At 43.1% G+C, this 17,089-nt stretch overlaps 1 protein-coding gene across 3 annotated transcripts in view; it reads right to left on the bottom strand.

Moving 5' to 3' along the window:
- Window positions 1-16,761, bottom strand: part of CDCA7L (cell division cycle associated 7 like) — a 37,551-nt gene extending 20,790 nt beyond the window's left edge. The window contains exon 1 of one of the 3 annotated variants that reach the window (XM_019443573.2): window positions 16,416-16,761. In XM_019443573.2, coding sequence (XP_019299118.2) covers window positions 16,416-16,439 — 24 coding nt within the window. In that variant the 5' untranslated portion in view covers window positions 16,440-16,761. The remainder of the gene's footprint in view (window positions 1-16,415) is intronic. The other 2 variants (XM_019443572.2, XM_019443574.2) reach the window with 2 other exon arrangements.
- Between the last annotated feature and the right edge of the window lie 328 nt (window positions 16,762-17,089).

Genomic DNA, 17,089 nt, shown 5'->3' on the forward strand with positions numbered 1-17,089 from the left:
GTAAGTTACTGATAGACACCATATGGATAAACCTCAAATGCATTAGGCCCAGTGAAAAAGGCTATTGTCTGATTCCACTTATGTGACATTTTGGAAAAGGCAAAACTATAGAAACAGAACACAGATCAATGGCTGCCTGAGGCTAGAGGTCAGAGGAAACTTTTGAGAGACAATAAAATCAATTGTGGTAGTGATTACACAAAAATCCATAGAACTGAACAATAAAAACGATTAATTTCATTGTATATAAATTAGGCCTTAGTCAGAAAAAAGGAAGAAAATTATGTAGAAACAGTGTAGACCTACAGATTTCCTAGACTTGGATCCTAGCACATAGAATTAAGATTTGGTAAGAAGAACACCACACATCAATGGGGAAAAGATGATGTCAATCACTGATGATGGCAAAACTGCCTATCTGAGGAGAATAACCCGGTCCATTTTGCTTCTCTCTTGATACCACAAAGGACAATACATGTAATGTGAACACACAGCTGGCCTCTGAATGGGGGAGACTTTAAGCACGCATGTTAAGCAGATCAAAATGGAAAAGAGGGCGCCTGGGTGGCTGTCTGTTGAGCATCCAACTCCTGATTTCAGCTCAGATCATGATCCCAGGTCGTGGGTCCCAGAGCCCCACATCGGGCTCTGTGCTGAGAGTGGAGCCTACTTGGGATTCTCTCTCTCCCTCTGCCCCTCTCTCCTGCCTGTGTGCTCACTCTCTCTTTAAAATAAAAATATAAAGGGGCACCTGGGTGGCTCAATCAGTTGGGCGTCCAACTCTGGCTCAGGTCATGATCTCACCATCCGTGAATTCTAGCCCCACATCGGGCTCTGTGCTGACAGCCTGGAGCCTGGAGCCTGCTTCAGATTCTGTTTCTCCCACTCTCTCTGCCTCTTCCCCACTCACACTCTGTCTCTCTCTCTCAAAAATAAAATTAAAACATAAACAGAAAGAAAAAAAAGGAAAAAAAAGAATATAAAAATAAATTTTAAAAACTGGAAAAGAGTAGGATCATGGACCACTTAACAGTTTTAAACTTCTAAAAAGAAAAATTTTGCAAAGGAAAAAAAGTTGGGAGAAAAGATGTGCCACAAGTAGACAAATTACTAATGTTACGGAGAAGCTCATACAAAATGGTATGTTCCAAGAGTCACACAGATAAAATAGGTAAAACAAAGAAAATCCACTAAAAAGGAACAGAGAAGAGGCTAAAAACGTTATTTTAAAAGTCTTCAACCTCCCTAAGTGATGAAAGCAACAGAAATTAAGTGTCCTTCTCAACCATCAACTGTGTCATTTAAGGGCACCCTCAACGAGGGGGAGAGTACGCCTGGACAAACACCCTCACACAGAACTAAGGAGAGAACAAATGGGATTCAGGTTTCAAAACAGAAATGTGGTCATATACATCTAAAACAGGGTAGTTAAAAAAAAACAAACAAACATACATACATACAGTGAAATACGGTTAAACTCAGAGTGACAGGAGTATATGAACTATTAATAGCTAAGAGGATCATAAAGTCAAGGATTACCAAAGTGTGATGAGATGTCACCCATCAGTTGGAGGACCTCCCCTCATTTCAAAAGGCAGCAAAGTTCAGCCTACTTGCTAAAGGGCACACAACTTGTTAATACCCCTACAAAAGACATCCCAAGCAAATGCAATTTTTCAATAAAATACGTATTAGTATTCAGTATTTAATTCAATCAAAAAAACCTGAACTTAAGAGGACACCAAAAACAGGAGTAACAAAAGAAAAATAAACTGGTAAAGCTGGACTTTATCAAAACTAAAAACATCTATGTATCAAAGGATATTATTAAGAGTGTGAAAGGCAACCTACGGAATGGGGTAATAGCTGCAAATCATGTAAGCAGTAAGGCTCTAGCACTGAGAACAGATAAAGATCTCCTACAATGCAGCAACAAAAACCATCCAATCAAAAAATGTGTGGGGCACCTGGGTGGCTCAGCCAGTTAAGCATCCGACTTCGGCTCAGGTCACGATCTCAGAGTTTGTGAGTTCAAGCCCCGTGTCGGGCTCTGCTCAGAGCCTGCTTGGGATTCTCTCTCTTTCTCTGCCCCTCCCCCACTCGTGCTTTCAAAATAAATAAAATAAACTTAAACAAAAAGACAAAGACAGAATACTGAAAGCAGCCAGAGAAAAGAAACTCATTACATATAAGGAGTCCTCCACAAGATAATCAGCTGATTGCTCAGCAGAAATCTTGAAGGCCAGGAGACAGTGGGATGATGTGTTTAAAGCACTGAAGGAAAAAACTTACTTCTGTCAACTAAGAACTCTGTATCTGGCAAAAGTGTCCTTCAAAAATGAGGGAGAAATGAAGACCTTACCAAATAAACAAAAGCTGAGGGAGTTCATTAGTACCAGACTTGCCTAACAAGAAAGCCTAAAGGGAGTCCTCTGAGATGAAATTAAAGGGAACCAGAGGGTAACTCAAAGCCATAGGAAATATAAAGTTTTCAAGTAAAATATAAATACTGGTATTAATGTAAGTTCAATCTGTAACCCCACTTTTTCTTTTCTACAGTATAAAAATGCACCTATGAATCTGTTAGTGGTGCACAATGCATAAAGATGTAATCGGTGACATCAATAACAAAAGAGGGGGCAGAGCTGTATAGGAGTAGAGGTTTTGTATGCCAATGGCAAATTGGTAGCAATCAAATTATTTTAATTAGAGAACGTTATATGTAACCCCTATGATAACACAGAGGAAAAAAAATCTATAGAATACACACAAAAGGAAATGAAAGGGGAATCAAAATACACCATTACAAAGAAATCAACAAAACACAAAAGTAGGCACTAACGGAGGAAACAAGGGGCAAAAAAGCTATTAAAAAAAAAAAAAGAACAAAAGAAAACAAAATGGTACAAGTCCTTCTCTATGAGTAACCACTTTAAATGCAAACAGATTAGGGAGACTGGATGGCTCAGTTGGTTAAGCATTCAACTCTTGATTTCAGTGCAGGTCATAATCTTGCCAATTCATGGGTTTGAGCCCCGCACTGGGCTCTGTGCTGACAGTGTGGAGCCTATCTGGGATTCTCTCTTTCACCCTCTCTCTGTCCATCCCCCACTCGCTCTCTAAGTAAATAAATAAACTTTTAAAAAAGGTTAAAAAAAAAATAAATGCAAACAGATTAGACTCTACAATCAAAAGACACAGGAAGGAAGAATTAAAAAACAAAACAAAACTGGTATCCAAATGTACACTATCTGTAAGAGACTCACTTCATGCCTAAAAAGACATTTAGGCTGAAAAGTGAAAGGACACAAAAGATATTCAATGCAAATAGTAACCCAAAGAGACATGTAATGACTATTCCAGTGTCAGACAAAGTAGACATTAAATCAAAAAATATTACAAGGGCATATTGTTAAAAAGATCAATTCACCAACAAGCCATAACAATTAAAAATATGCATGCACAAAACTTCAGAGCTCCAAAACATATGAAGCAAATGCTAACAGAAATGAAAGGAAAGACAGTTCTACAATAATAGTTGGAGACTTCAATACCCCAGTTTCAATAATGGATACAGTAAAACAGAAGATCAATAAGGAAATAGAGGAATTGAGCAATACGATAAACCAATTTGAGCTAACAGACATATATAGAACACTCCAACCAACACAGAATATACATTTTCCTCAAGGTCGCACAGAAAACTCCCCAGGACAGACCATATGTTAGGCCACAAAATAAGTCAGAATAAATTTAAAACATTTGAAATCATACAAACTGTCTTTGTTGATCAGAATGGAATAGAACCAGAAATCAGTAACAGAAGGAAGACTAGAACTCACAAATACGTAAAAATTAAACACCACACCCTTAAATAACCAATGAGTCACTCCAAAGAAGAAACAATCACAATGGAAGTTAGAAAACACTTTCAAACAAGTGAAAATGAAAACAAAATACACCAAAACTTACGGTCTACAGAGAAAGCAAAGCTAAAAGGGAAATTTAAAGCTGTAAACACTTATGTTAAAAAAGATCTCAAGCCAACAAACTAATTTTAATCTTTATTTATTTTTGAGAGAGATAGACAGCATGTGAGCAGGGGAAGAGCAGCGAGAGAGGGAGACAAAATCTGAAGCAGGCTCCAGGCTCTGAGCTGTCAGCACAGAGCCCAAGGTGGGGCTCGAACTCACAAACCGTGAGATCATGCACTGAGCCACCCAGGTGCCCCACCAACAAACTAATTTTACACCATAAAAGGAACTAGAAAAAAGTATAGCCAACTAAATCGAAAGATAAGAGAAGGCAGGAAATAATAAAGATTACAGCAGATACAAATAGAGAATAGAAAACCAATAGAGAGAAATAGCCACAAAACCAAAAGCTGGTGTTCTGAAAATATCAAGATTGACAAACTTTTAGCTAGACCCACGATGAAAAAAAGATACAAATTACTGAAATAAAGTGGGGTTATTACTACCAATTTTACAGAAATAAAAAGGATAATAAAAGAGTCCTATGAACAACTGAATGCCAACAAACTAGGTTAGCTAGATAAAATGGACAGACTCCTAGAAACACACAACCTTCCAAGACTGATTCATGAATAGAAAATCTGAATAGACTTCTCACCACTAAGGATTTGAATTGGTAATCAAAAGCCCCCCAACAAAGTAAATCCCATGACCCAGATGGCTTCGCTGGTGAATAAAATACTTAAAAGTTAAACACCAACCCTTCTCAAACTCTTCCAAAAAATTGGAGAGAGCACTTCTTTACTCATTCCATGAGGCCAGTATTACCCTCACAACAAAGCCAAAGACCCTACAAGAAAAGCACAAAGCAATACCCCTTGTGAATATCAATCCAAAAATCCTCAACAAAATACTAACAAGACTAATGCAGTAGCGTAGAAAAAAAAAAAAAGGATTATACAAGATGACTGAGTGAGACATGTTTCTGGTGTGCAAGATGGTTCAACGTATAAAACCAGCCAATGTAATACACTATTATTAACATAATAAAAGAAAACAAAACACATGATCATCTCCACAGATGCAGAAAAAGCACATGACATAATTCACCACCCTTTCAGGGTAAAACCAAACCAAACCAAAAAAATTAATCAACAAAGAATGGAAGGAAACTTGAACATAATAAAGGACATATATGGATGAACAGATACCATTATAATGATGAAAAACTGAAAGCTTTCCCTTAAGATCAGCAACAAGACAAGGATGCCCACTTTCACTACTTCTATTCAACATAGTATCTGAAGCTCTAGCCAGAGCTATTATACAAGAAATAAAAGGCATCCAAATTGGAAAAGCAACAGTAAAATTATGTTCGCAGGTGACATAATCATATATACAGAAAAGCCTAAAGATTCCATAAAACCCGTGGGCCCTATTAGCTAATTCAGTAATGGTGCAGGGTACAAAATCAACACACAAAAATCAGTTGCATTTCTACACACTAACAATGAACAATCTGAAAAGGAAATTAAAAAAACAATTCCATTTACCATAGCATAAAAAGAATGCAATACTTAGAATTACCTGAAGCAACAGGCAGAAGACTACACTGAAAACTACAGTGAAAAACATCACTGAGACAAATTAAAGAAGGCAGAAACAGATGAAAAAACATCACACATTCATGGATTGGAACACTTAATACTGTGAAGGTGACAATACTACCCAAGGCTATCTACGGATGCAATGCAGTTCTATCAAATCCCAGCAATATTTGTTTGCAGGAGAAAGCCCCTCCTAAAACTCATGTGGAATCTCAAGGGACTCGGAATAACCAAAACAAATCTTTAAAAAGAAGAACCAAAGGCCCCTAGTGGGCTCAGTCACTGGAGCATGCGACTCTTGATCTAGGGGTTGTAAATTAGAGCCCCACATTCAGTGTAGAGATTACTTAAAATCCTTAAAAAATACCTAACATACATACAAAAACAGAACCATGTTAGAGGACTTACACTTACTGATTTCAGTACTCACTACAAAGTTACACTTATCCAAACAGTGTGGTCCTAGCATAAAGACAGTGCAATAGAACAGACAGCCCAGAAATAAACCTTCACATATATGGTGGTCAAATGATTTTTGACAAAGTACCAAGACTATTCAATGGAGAAAGGAGAATCTTCTCAAGAAATGACGCTGGGAAAACTGGATATCCACACCCAAAAGAATGAAGCTGGATCCCTATCTTAACACAACAACCTACAAAAAAACCCAAATGTGTCCAAGACCTAAAAAGTAGGAGCTAAAACTCTAAAACTTAGCAGGAAATATAAAGGAAAAGGTTCATGACATTGGACTTGGATTTCATGTATGTGACACCAAAGGTAGAGGCAACAACAGGAAAAAAAAAAGTAGATAAACTGCACTTTGGCAAAATAAAAAACTTCTATACATCGAAAGACACTATCAAGAGATTGAAAAGGGTAACCTAAAGAACGGGAGAAAGTATTTGCAAATCATGTATCTGATAAGGGATTAATATCCAGAATACAAAGAAAACTCCTATAGCTGAAAGACAACAGCAAAACCCAATTTAAAAGAGCAAAGGACTTAAAAAGATATTTCTCCAAAAACAAGCTGATGGCCAGGAAGCATGGGAAAAGATGCTTCAAAACACTAACCATTAGGGAAATACAAACCAAAACCACCATGAGACGCCACATCACATCCATTAGGATGGCTGTTACTTGAAAAAAGCAGAAATTAAGTGTTGATATATACGTAGAGAAAGTGGAACTTATGTGCAATGTTGGTGAGGAGGTGAAGCAATGCAGCTTCTATGGCAAAAATATGGTAGCTTTTCAAAACCTCCGACACTGAATTACCATATAACCCAGTAATCCCACTTTTGGTCTTTGTATGAAAAATAGTGAAATCAGAGACTCAAACAGTTATTTTATACCAATGTTTATAGTAGCATTAATCACAACAGCCAAATGGTGGAAACAGCCCAACCGTCACAGATGGGTGAATGAATAAACAAAATACGGTATACACATGCAAAGTATTATTACTCAGCCTTAAACAGGAATGAAATTCTGACATACAGCATGGATGAACTGAAAACATTATGTTGAGTGAAATAAGACCCAACAAGACAAGTATCTATGATTCCACTTACTTGTGGTACCTAGCACAGTCAAATTCATAGAGACAGAAAAGTAGAAAGGTTACCAATGGTGGTGGGACAAGGGGGAGGGTGAGAATGGGGAGTCAGCGTTCAATGGGCACAGAGTTTCAGTTTAGGATCATGAACAAGCTCTGGAGATGGACAGTGGTGATGGCTGTACAACAATGTGTTTCTGGCCAACGAATTATACACTTAAAAATGGCTGAAATAGTCAATGCTATGCTAATGCATACTTTACCACAATGAAATAATAGGCAAAAAAAAAAAAAAATCACCAACATTATTTTGAAGAAAGAAATTACAAGTGAAGAGAAACTTACAGACACGTATGTGCGAGGGCTTAGAGGAGCCATCGGGTAACAGAGGAAATGGAGTTTTGGCAGAGGTCCCGGGAGGGAAGCAGCCAAACCACTTGGGAAGAGCTGGTTCATTTCCTTTTCCAGAAAAGTCAGCAGACTGGAAATATGAAGCCAATGTCAAGATTTCACTAGACTCTACAAGACCAGTTATCACACTGGACAAGTCTGCTCTCAAGTGTTTTTCAACAAGGTGCTACGGGCGTTCTGGACAGAATGACTATGGCTTCCACTGGGCTCTCCTGCCCACCACAGGGCACTTATACTGTCCCTGCACTCCAAACCCCTTAATACCAGGAGCACCCACCTCAGCCCGTTAAACTAACAATTGAAAAGAAGCCCAGGTATTTCTATTACCACGACAACCCCAGTTCACTCTGATGAACACCACAGAGCAAATCCAACAGCTAAGATAGGAGAGCCTTTGTGTGTCAGAACATGCCGGGTTACCAAGCAGTAAGAAACAATACGAAGTCTTAAAGGGTTGAAACAAAAAATGGCTTCTCTCCTGTTGATGACACGTTCATCCCGGGGAAGCCAGGTACACCATTCCACACTCTTCCGCACTGTCCTCACACGGGACCTGGGCTGACACAGCTACCGCTACCTGGAACGCTGGCAGATGCAGAAGCAGAGGGAAGGAGACGTGGCAAATGACGCACTGGCATTTAGAAAATTCCACCCAGAAGTGACACACAACCCTTCTCACATTTGATGGGCCAAAGCAGGTCAAATAGTCTTGCCTGTTAGGAGAGCCAGGAAAATGCATCCCTCTCCTTTATCCAGAAGGAAGGAACCTGATCAATTGTACAGAGCCCTGATGGCCTCCCAACTATGGCCGAGCAGCATTCTGTGAAGATGCTGGCTGGGTCCACGTTCGTTACCAAAAGTTACTAAAGGGTGTATTACTGCCCCGTGTATTACTCAAGAGCATGTCAGCACGGTATCATGCTAAGGAGTCCCATGAAGGGTGAGTCATGTACCGTAGGGGGAAACAATCTTCAAGCTGTTTCAATGTGGTGAGAGAAATAGGACTACCCGGGAAATAAGTCCAGGAGGGCAAATGACCCAGCGGTGAGGGGTACGGTCAGGAAGGACCACTGGTGGCAGCCCCCACAACTGCAGGGCAGAGTCAGCCTGAAGGCAGACCGACGGGGAAGCAAGAGCGTGGAGAACAGCCAGGCAGGAGGTGACTGCCTGGAGGAGGCAGGTGACCCCACACTCACTCCAAACAAGCAGGGAACAGACCCTGACAGTGACAGGGGCGTGGGGGAGGGATCTTCGTCCCACAGCCCAGCCCTGAAAGCCTTAACACAGGGGTCCTCTTGACACACATCGGCCCTGCTGGCAGAGTGGGAAGGGGAATGCGCCCAATCTTTGAGACGCCGCCTATGGGCTGCTGACACTACTTAGCTCCTGACCTTGTGCCACAGTGAATGCACACACTCCCTAGGAGCGCGTCCTTTCTGGTCCCAACCACAGCCGGGGAGGAAGAGGATACACTAGTAACAATGAAGGTTGGCCTGAGGATTAGGGGCTCTTTTCAGTGAGATGTTGAAGCTGGCCTTGCGGGAAAACAAAATGATGGAGGCTTTGTTTGAAGTCCATTAAGGGCAGTGTTTTGTAAGAGCCCCCCACCACAAGGCCCCCCGCTGCCTTCAATTATTTTAATTAAAAAAATCCCCCAATAAAAAATGCCTGGGACCAACTGTCAGGAAAAAAAATAAAAGAGAGAATTAAGAATAAGCAGTAATTTTAAAGGCACTTTTATTTTTCTTAACTTTCCATTTTAAGCCAGTGCTAATGGAGAACAAAATAGAGGCATTAGACATTTTGCATTAAAAAAAATATATGCTTAGGCATTTATATCAGTATCAACTGAAGTGTTTTGTTTTGTTTTCCATTTAATTACCCTCCGAGTCATGGAGCTTTAAATAAAAAGATATTATGGGGTGGGGGAACGGGCAGGGAGGTATCTTTTCTATTTCAGGATTTGTTACCGGTATGCTCTAAATTTTACACTCACCCTGCTTGTCAAACTCATGAACTCAGGGAGGGCTGGGAGGCTTTCACCACCACAGGTGGGGCAGGGGAAGGGAATTTTCTTCCCAGGAGAGTAATCTTAAATATCCTTTCCGTGTTAAAATAAATAAAAATATATTATGGAGGGGCGCCTGAGTGGCTCAGTTAATTTCAGTTAATTTCGTGCGACTCTTGATTTCCAGTCAGGTCACAATCTCATGGTTCAGGAGATGGAGCCCCGAGCTGAGCCCTGCGCTGACAGCACAGAGCCTGCTTGGGATCTTGTCTCCCTCTCTCTCTGCCCTTCCCCTGCTCATGTTCTCTCTCTCAAAATAAATAAGCTTTATATATATGTATATGGAACATAATGCAAAACAGGCCTAACTTAAAAATAAAACTGGGTAAAACTGAAGATGGATGAAAAAATCCCCTGCACAGACAAGGCTGGCTGCTATACCTCCAGGCCTCTGGGGCAGGCCTCTGGGCCTCTCCGCTTTTAGTGCAACAGAAACATTTGAGAAGCCCTGCTAAAGGACGTTCCAGTCTGTCATAACTCTTACTTCCACTCCCTACACAGTGGCAGCTCTAAACCATCAGGGTTTTTTGTTGTTTTTTTTTTGTACAATTCAACAAATATTTAACCCCTGCTATATGCCAGACCCTTCACACATCAGGATAATTACCATTTCGGCCTGCCACGTGATGCAGGGTCAGCAGCCACTACCCGGGGGTAAATCCTAAGGCCCTCCTGACAGAGGAAGAGGCCTGCCACGCCAGGCTCTGTGCCAAAAGACCTGGACGCCAGAGCTCAATCATAACTGCAAGGCACTCTCTAAGTACATAGGACCCTCCTGCAGCAGAGGTTTAAAGATGGGGGGCTGCCCACACAGCTGTGCGGCTGCTATGTAGGGCCTGGGGTCTGGGGGAAGGGATCCCTGGACTACACCCAGTGCTGAGGACATCAGTACGACCAGCGGGGCACAAGACACCTGGGAAGTTATCACCCACACACCTGGGTGGCTATTTTTAAACATTTTAAGTGACATAAAGTGCATATACCTTAAGTGTACCGTCTGGTAAAGTTTTACAAACTGCACCCAGTTTGTATGGGTGCAGCCAGATCCAGAAATACATTTTTATTAGCTCTTAGAAACCCCTTATTATGGAGCCACTGTTTTACCTTTGGACATCCAACCTTCAGTAAACACTTTCAGACACCTAGGAGAGGATTTATAACTGAAATAAACAAAACAAAAGAGGGCAACTCTTTTTAAAAATGGTCCGGTGCCACAGAGGCAAGGGGCTCAGAGCAGGGTATCCCTGTCCTTCCACATCAACATGACTGACCTGCACAAACTCCAGCACAGCCCAGTCCACAGGCACTGAGGCGGTCATCCATTAGCACATTCTCGGATCTTCTTGGTTTCCTAGGTGGTGAGGAACAGACCTCTACCACTACTCTCTGCAGTCTCCCAAACTAAAAACATAGGGGAGGTGCTCTACATTCAGGAAGAAAACAATGTTTCCATCTAATTATCATGAGCCCTGGTTCCAACCTGAGCCAACACACTGGCTTTCTCTTGGCTAGTAATAAAGGGGGCAATGCCTTAGGAAAACTTGTTGGAAACTCCCATCCACTGCAAATCAGGCACATTCCTTTCAGGAGGCAGTAAGTACATGATAAAGAAACGGTAATTAAAAACAGCATGGGGGCACCTCGGTGGCCCAGTCAGTTAAGCCTCCATGGGCTCAGGTCAGGATTGCACAGTTTTTGAGTTGGAACTCCAGTTCGATTCTGTCTCCCTCTCTCTCTGCCCCTCCCCCATTTGCACTCTGTCTCTCTCAACAACAAACATTTAAAAAAAAAAAAAAAAAAAAGAAAGAAAGAAAGAAAAAAAAACCAGCATGGACTCAGGTTCCTGGGTGGCCCAGCTGGTTGAGCATCTGACTTCACTCAGGTCATGTTGTTCCTGTTTGTGGATTTGAGCCCCACTTCAGGCTTTATGTGGATGGTGTGGAGCCTGCTTGGGATTCTCTCTCTCCTCTCTCTGCCCCTCCCCCACTCATGCTTTCTTGCTTTCAAAATAAATAAAACTAAAAAAAAAAAAAAAAAAAACCAACAACAGCGTGGACTCTAACACAAGGCTTAGGTATGCACCACCGCTGTGGTATTGCAAAGTTTCTTCTTTTAATAAAGAAAAATTTTTCAACAGAAAAATACATAAAATACACACTTCAATGAAACACTGCAGTCATTAAAAACGAAAACTGCAAAGACCTCCAAGCTCCCCAGAAATAGCACGGACAGTGCTAAAGAAAGCAGAATTTAAATGGCAATCATACTACAAAATTAGGCAAAAATGGTGACTAAACACAGGCAAACACCAGATGGGAAATATCTAGAAAAATTACACCCAGAGAATAGGAAAGGTAGAGCAGTAGTTCCAAGTTTGTTTTTATTTCAGCTTTTATGAACATGTTATTACTTGTACAAAAATTCATCTAAGTACCACTCCTATATAAGAGCTTTGTGGATCTTACTCATATTCCCACGTTTTTACACACTATACCTAAAGAATCTGGTCCAAAGCCTAATCTGGCCAGCTGCTAAAAAAGAACCAGACCCATGGCCTGGGTGACTCAGTGGGTTAAACATCTGACTCTTGATTTTGGTTCAGGGCATGATCTCGTGGTTGGTGAGTTGAAACCCACATCAGGCTCCACACTGCTGACAGTGCAGGGGGCCTGCCTGGGATTCTCTCTCTCTCCATCTCTCTCTCTCTCTGCCTCTGTCTCTCAAAATAAATAAATAAACTTAAAAAAAGAAAAGAAAAAGAAGAACCAGAGCAGCTGCTAATGCCCCAGCCCTTGGAGTTAAAGGGAAGAGCAAAGGAATGAGAAAACTCAAAAGTGCTCACCACCCCTCATATTTACACAATACATTATACATATTAGCACATCCTTGAGTAACTCAATGGCACTGTAAGCTGGACAAAGATGTCTATCCTCATAACATTATTTCAGTGAAAGCTGTGTCACCTGCCAAGATGGATCTCGGAGTCCAGTGGCAAGAGTGAGGACAGAATCCAGCCTCCTGCCTGGCTGGGTTGCCCAGAGCAAATCACTCCAGTTCCCCGTATCTTTAAAATCCAGATAATACAAGCCACTTCACTGAACTTCAGTGAAGATTCAATCTGATAAAAGGCAATGATAGTTTCCAAGGGGGGAGTGGAGGTGGGAAAGGGTGATTCCTAAGGTCTTCTCCCATCCCCAAAACCAAGGCCCTGAAGCCAGCTGAGTTCTGACAAAGGCAGAAGAGTCCAGGAGTTCCAGAGCGACCTTGGCACTAAACACATAATAAGTGCTCAAAGAACATCTGATAGGACTAACCCAGCCAGGGAGCCCTCTGTCATCAGCTGATGATTAGGAAGAAAACAAGTCATGAGCTACCTGAACACAAACCCTGGCCCCCAACTGTGAGACTCTACAATGTTTTGCACCGCATACAGATGGTGCATTTAGCACTGTTAAAGACAAAGTATTCTGCGCATTAACTTCAGCTATACTTCAAATATGTTTCTGCATGGTCCTGTTTAAAAACATTCAAAAAGAGAACTGATGGTTACCAGAGGGGAGATGGGGGAGGGATGGGTGAAACAGGTGAAGGGGATTAGTATACTTATCATGAGTGCTGAATAATGTACAGAATTGTTGAATCACAATCCTGTACACATGAAATGAATATAACGCTGTATGTTAACTATAGTGGAATTAATAAAAACTTAAAAAATAAAATAAATTCAGAAACCACTGCTTTCCAAGAAGAAAAGAAAATGGTCCTACTGATATTTTCTTCTCTCTAGCCCTCCTCCACCAGCGTGTATCAGTTCCACTTTGGTGAATAAATCTAGATCTTTGGAAAAACCAAATTCTATCTTAGAGACAAAAAATTCTAAACTGTAGGTCAGAGAAAGTGCTGAAGAGTAAAACAGAAGTCTCAACAACAGTTTAAGATGAACATGTCTAGACTATTCTATTTGAATGGCTTTATTGACCTTTTTCATTAATTTACGATCATATTCACTGTTTTAAGTCACAGAATTATCTCATGGATTTCTGCTCTTTGTACCTGACCAGATCAGAATGGCTGTGATCGCTGACATTTCTCCTCATCAATGAGAATTCCGTTCTACAGATGGGATGGTCAGAAGTACATCAAAACAAACAAAAAACAAGTGGCCTTTTAAATATGGGACTATTAAAATGGCCAATCGTTATGGGGTCCTTCCAAGAAGTCACAACAATCCCTCTCTGTGAGCAGCTTCTGAAGCTCTGGGCACATATGTTGAGTCAGAGAATCCTAAGGCTACACTTTGTAGCTATGAGGTCAATACCAGAGAAATTCCTCTTTACCCCTTCCACAGCATGCATGACTAGGAGACTATCTAGCTCCGTTTCCTTCTCCAAGAGTCCAACCTGTACCCTACAGCAAGAAGAGAGTAAAAGGACAACACTGACATTCACAACCTCCGGGTTCTTCTGCTAGGAAGCTTAGGCAGTCCCAGCCTGCAGCTCCTGTTTGAGCTGCACTCCAGAGGGCTCTCAGGAAGGGACCACACCCTTGCCTTTACTGGGGCACTACTCCTGTCATTCAACACAAAAACATAAAGACCCAGTGATAGGCCCAATCAGGACTTCAGCCATAGGAGGTGTGGTCCCCGTCAGAGAACATCAAATCTAACCCAGTGGTGAGGTTGCCAAAAAAGCAGAAAGTAGAAGGGAGTTCAGTTTAAATCAGTGTCTTAGAACATCAGGCCGTAAGCAGCTTTGCTGGAACCCCTTCCAGCTCTGCCCTTTCCAAGAGATGGAAATTATATTTACCGTGTATGTGACACTAAAAGCCACTGCACACTGTGCTCTAATGCCACGTCAGGCAGTTCATCACACTGCTTCATTCACAAGGCTGGGGACAGGGTAGAGCCACTCGAATTTAGTACCTTGCTGTGCCTGAAATGTTCTTTAAGTGCTCTCACCTACAGTCACCTGCCCACCCTATAGAACTTCCCCACTAATTTAAAGAGACTATAATCTGCTCATGTTTAAATTATGACGAACAGGAACATTTCAACTGGAAAAATCGTCACACATCTTAGTTTGTGATGCCAATTAGGTCTTTAGGAAAGAAAAAAAAAAAAAAACACCTGATCATCTTACGTAAAGTAATTTGTCCTAATTGGTACATAATAGGTCAGATTATAATTTGTGGATTACCCCCACCTGGTAAATAGTTTATTTAACATTTTAGAGCTACCAAAAATTAGTCTCATTATCTGACAATAAAATGTTCACTTCCAAATGGATCTAAGTGGTGGGAGTGTAGTTAGGGCAGAACAACAGGTTTCCATAATCCTATATTATCAAGATAAATTTTCTGATGAAATTCACCTAGGGCTCAAGGCTCCTTCCAGAAAGGGTGAGATCCTAGAGAAAGTAAAGCCTCCTAGAAGCACAAGAGACTAATTATATCATCAAGGCCAGTGAAAAATAAAACAAAAGCAAAAAACTAACCTTATCTCAGTCCTTCTTACTCTTGAGGTCTGTCCTTTCCTTACTTTTAATACCTCCCCTCACTGGGGAAATTTAAAAATAATACCCTCTCATAAACAACATTTTTTTTTCTCAAATGTCTACTTGCAGGAAACCTTGCAGACATCACTAAATGGCCAAAGGGACCAACCATTAGTGGCTCTGCCTCTAATTTGCGCCAGGACTCAGGCAGGTGACAGCAGCCTGCGCTCAGGCACCACTGACTGCTCGGGCAGCCTGGGCGCTGCTGGGTCGCTTCAGTCTCCCAATGCCAAGGCCTGGAGCCCCGCCTCTCTCTCTCTCTCTCCAAGGCCCAGCACCCAGGTAAAGAGGTAAAATACCACCAGTCTAAGGTAAAGTGGAAATGGTGAGTCAAAGGCACTCACAAAACAAACAAAAAACCGTTACACAAAGCCTCCCCCAACTCTCACAAGCTGCTTCCTTCCCTTTCTAGAAGTTTTATTTTTAGTTCATTTCAAAAAAGTTGGCATTACTTACCTCTGAAAATACTAGGTACGTTCGTTACTAGAAAGGGAAAGCTCTTAAGAAGTAAAACAGGAAACTGAAGCCACGTTCACATTCCCACCACCCAGAGAAACATTTGGGGGTACTCTCAAGTGTGTGTTAATGGAGATTTTTAAAACCTAGTTAGGACCATACTTCATAACTGGGTCCTGCTGTTTACGCTTTGTGATCTTGGGGCTTTTTGTTTTTTAACTTGGCCTCATGACGTTGCCATTTCCCCTTCCAAGTGGTTACGAATTATTCCGTGAAAACAGTTACTAAAGTTCTAGAACAAATACAAGAGCAATTCCTTGTAAATTACACTCCATTATCCGAGTTGAACAGGACCCTCGACTGTTTTCTACAAAACTCACTTGCCTGAAACTTCCTTATTTCTGTGCCAATTCCCGGAGAAAGTGGGAGGCGCGCACCAGAAAGCGCCCCGCACACCCCTCTCCACCCCCGCCTGCACCTCCCTCGAAACGTGTCCACTCCTCAGGCTCTCGGCCCCAGCGGCCCGGCCTGCGACCCCCGGGCACCCACCCGGGAGGGAGGCGAGCGGCACGCGCGGGGACGCCCAGCCTCTCCAGTCCTGGCGGCACAGCGACGACCCCCTGCGCACACCTGCACGGCGCGCCCGCTCCGGCGTTCGCGGGGCTAGGCTGGCCAGATCCACAACGCGGTGGCCCAGGGCCACGTTTCCACCCCGAGGCGGGGAGGAGAGCCGAGAGCAAACGGCAGGCAGGCCGTGATGCGTCCGCGCAGCGGCGGGACCCTCACCTGTGAGCGAGACGCCAGCTCCATTCTTCCCACGCGGGCTGCAGCCTCCTGCTACCACGCGGCCGCGGGAACCTGGCTCGCCACGGGCCCGTCGCCAGCAGAACACCCGCGGCCGCGCAGCCCGCGCGCTGCGCCGGGAGCTCCGGCGGGCTCGGGGAGGGGCGCACTCGGCGCCCGGGACGGGGGAGCTCGCCGCGCCTCCCACCCGGCGCCGCCGCGCTGGGCTGCGAGGCTCGAGTCTCGGACCAAACTTTCGCGACCGGTGAACTTCGCTTCGGCCGCGGCGTGAGAGGAGGCAGCAGACGGGCGCGGCCCCAGGCGGCTGCGGGTGCGGGGGCGCCGGGCTCCCCCCTGCAGCGGCGGGAGGGAGTGGAGCCGTCCGGCCGGGTTTCGCGCGGGAGAAATGAGGGGGCAGTCCCGGCGCAGCCTCCAGCTGGCACGCCCGGCTACGCGCGCCGGATATTTGCACGGCTTATTCCAGGTCCTGCCCTGGAGCACATGCCTCTGTTGCAATCCGTGTCTCTGCTCCAGAAAAGCATTGTAGAGCTACTTCAGAGCTGGTTTTGTTTCGCTGTTGCAAAGGGGCGGGGTTCCGCCGCCTCCCCAAACATTTTCTACAGGGTTCACTTTGCAAACCAGGCATTCCGGGTTGGGGAGCTGCAAAATCCCCTGGA

The sequence above is a fragment of the Panthera pardus genome, unplaced genomic scaffold (assembly GCF_024362965.1).
Source record: "Panthera pardus isolate Hobbes unplaced genomic scaffold, ASM2436296v1 HiC_scaffold_8, whole genome shotgun sequence".
NCBI lineage: Eukaryota > Metazoa > Chordata > Mammalia > Carnivora > Felidae > Panthera > Panthera pardus.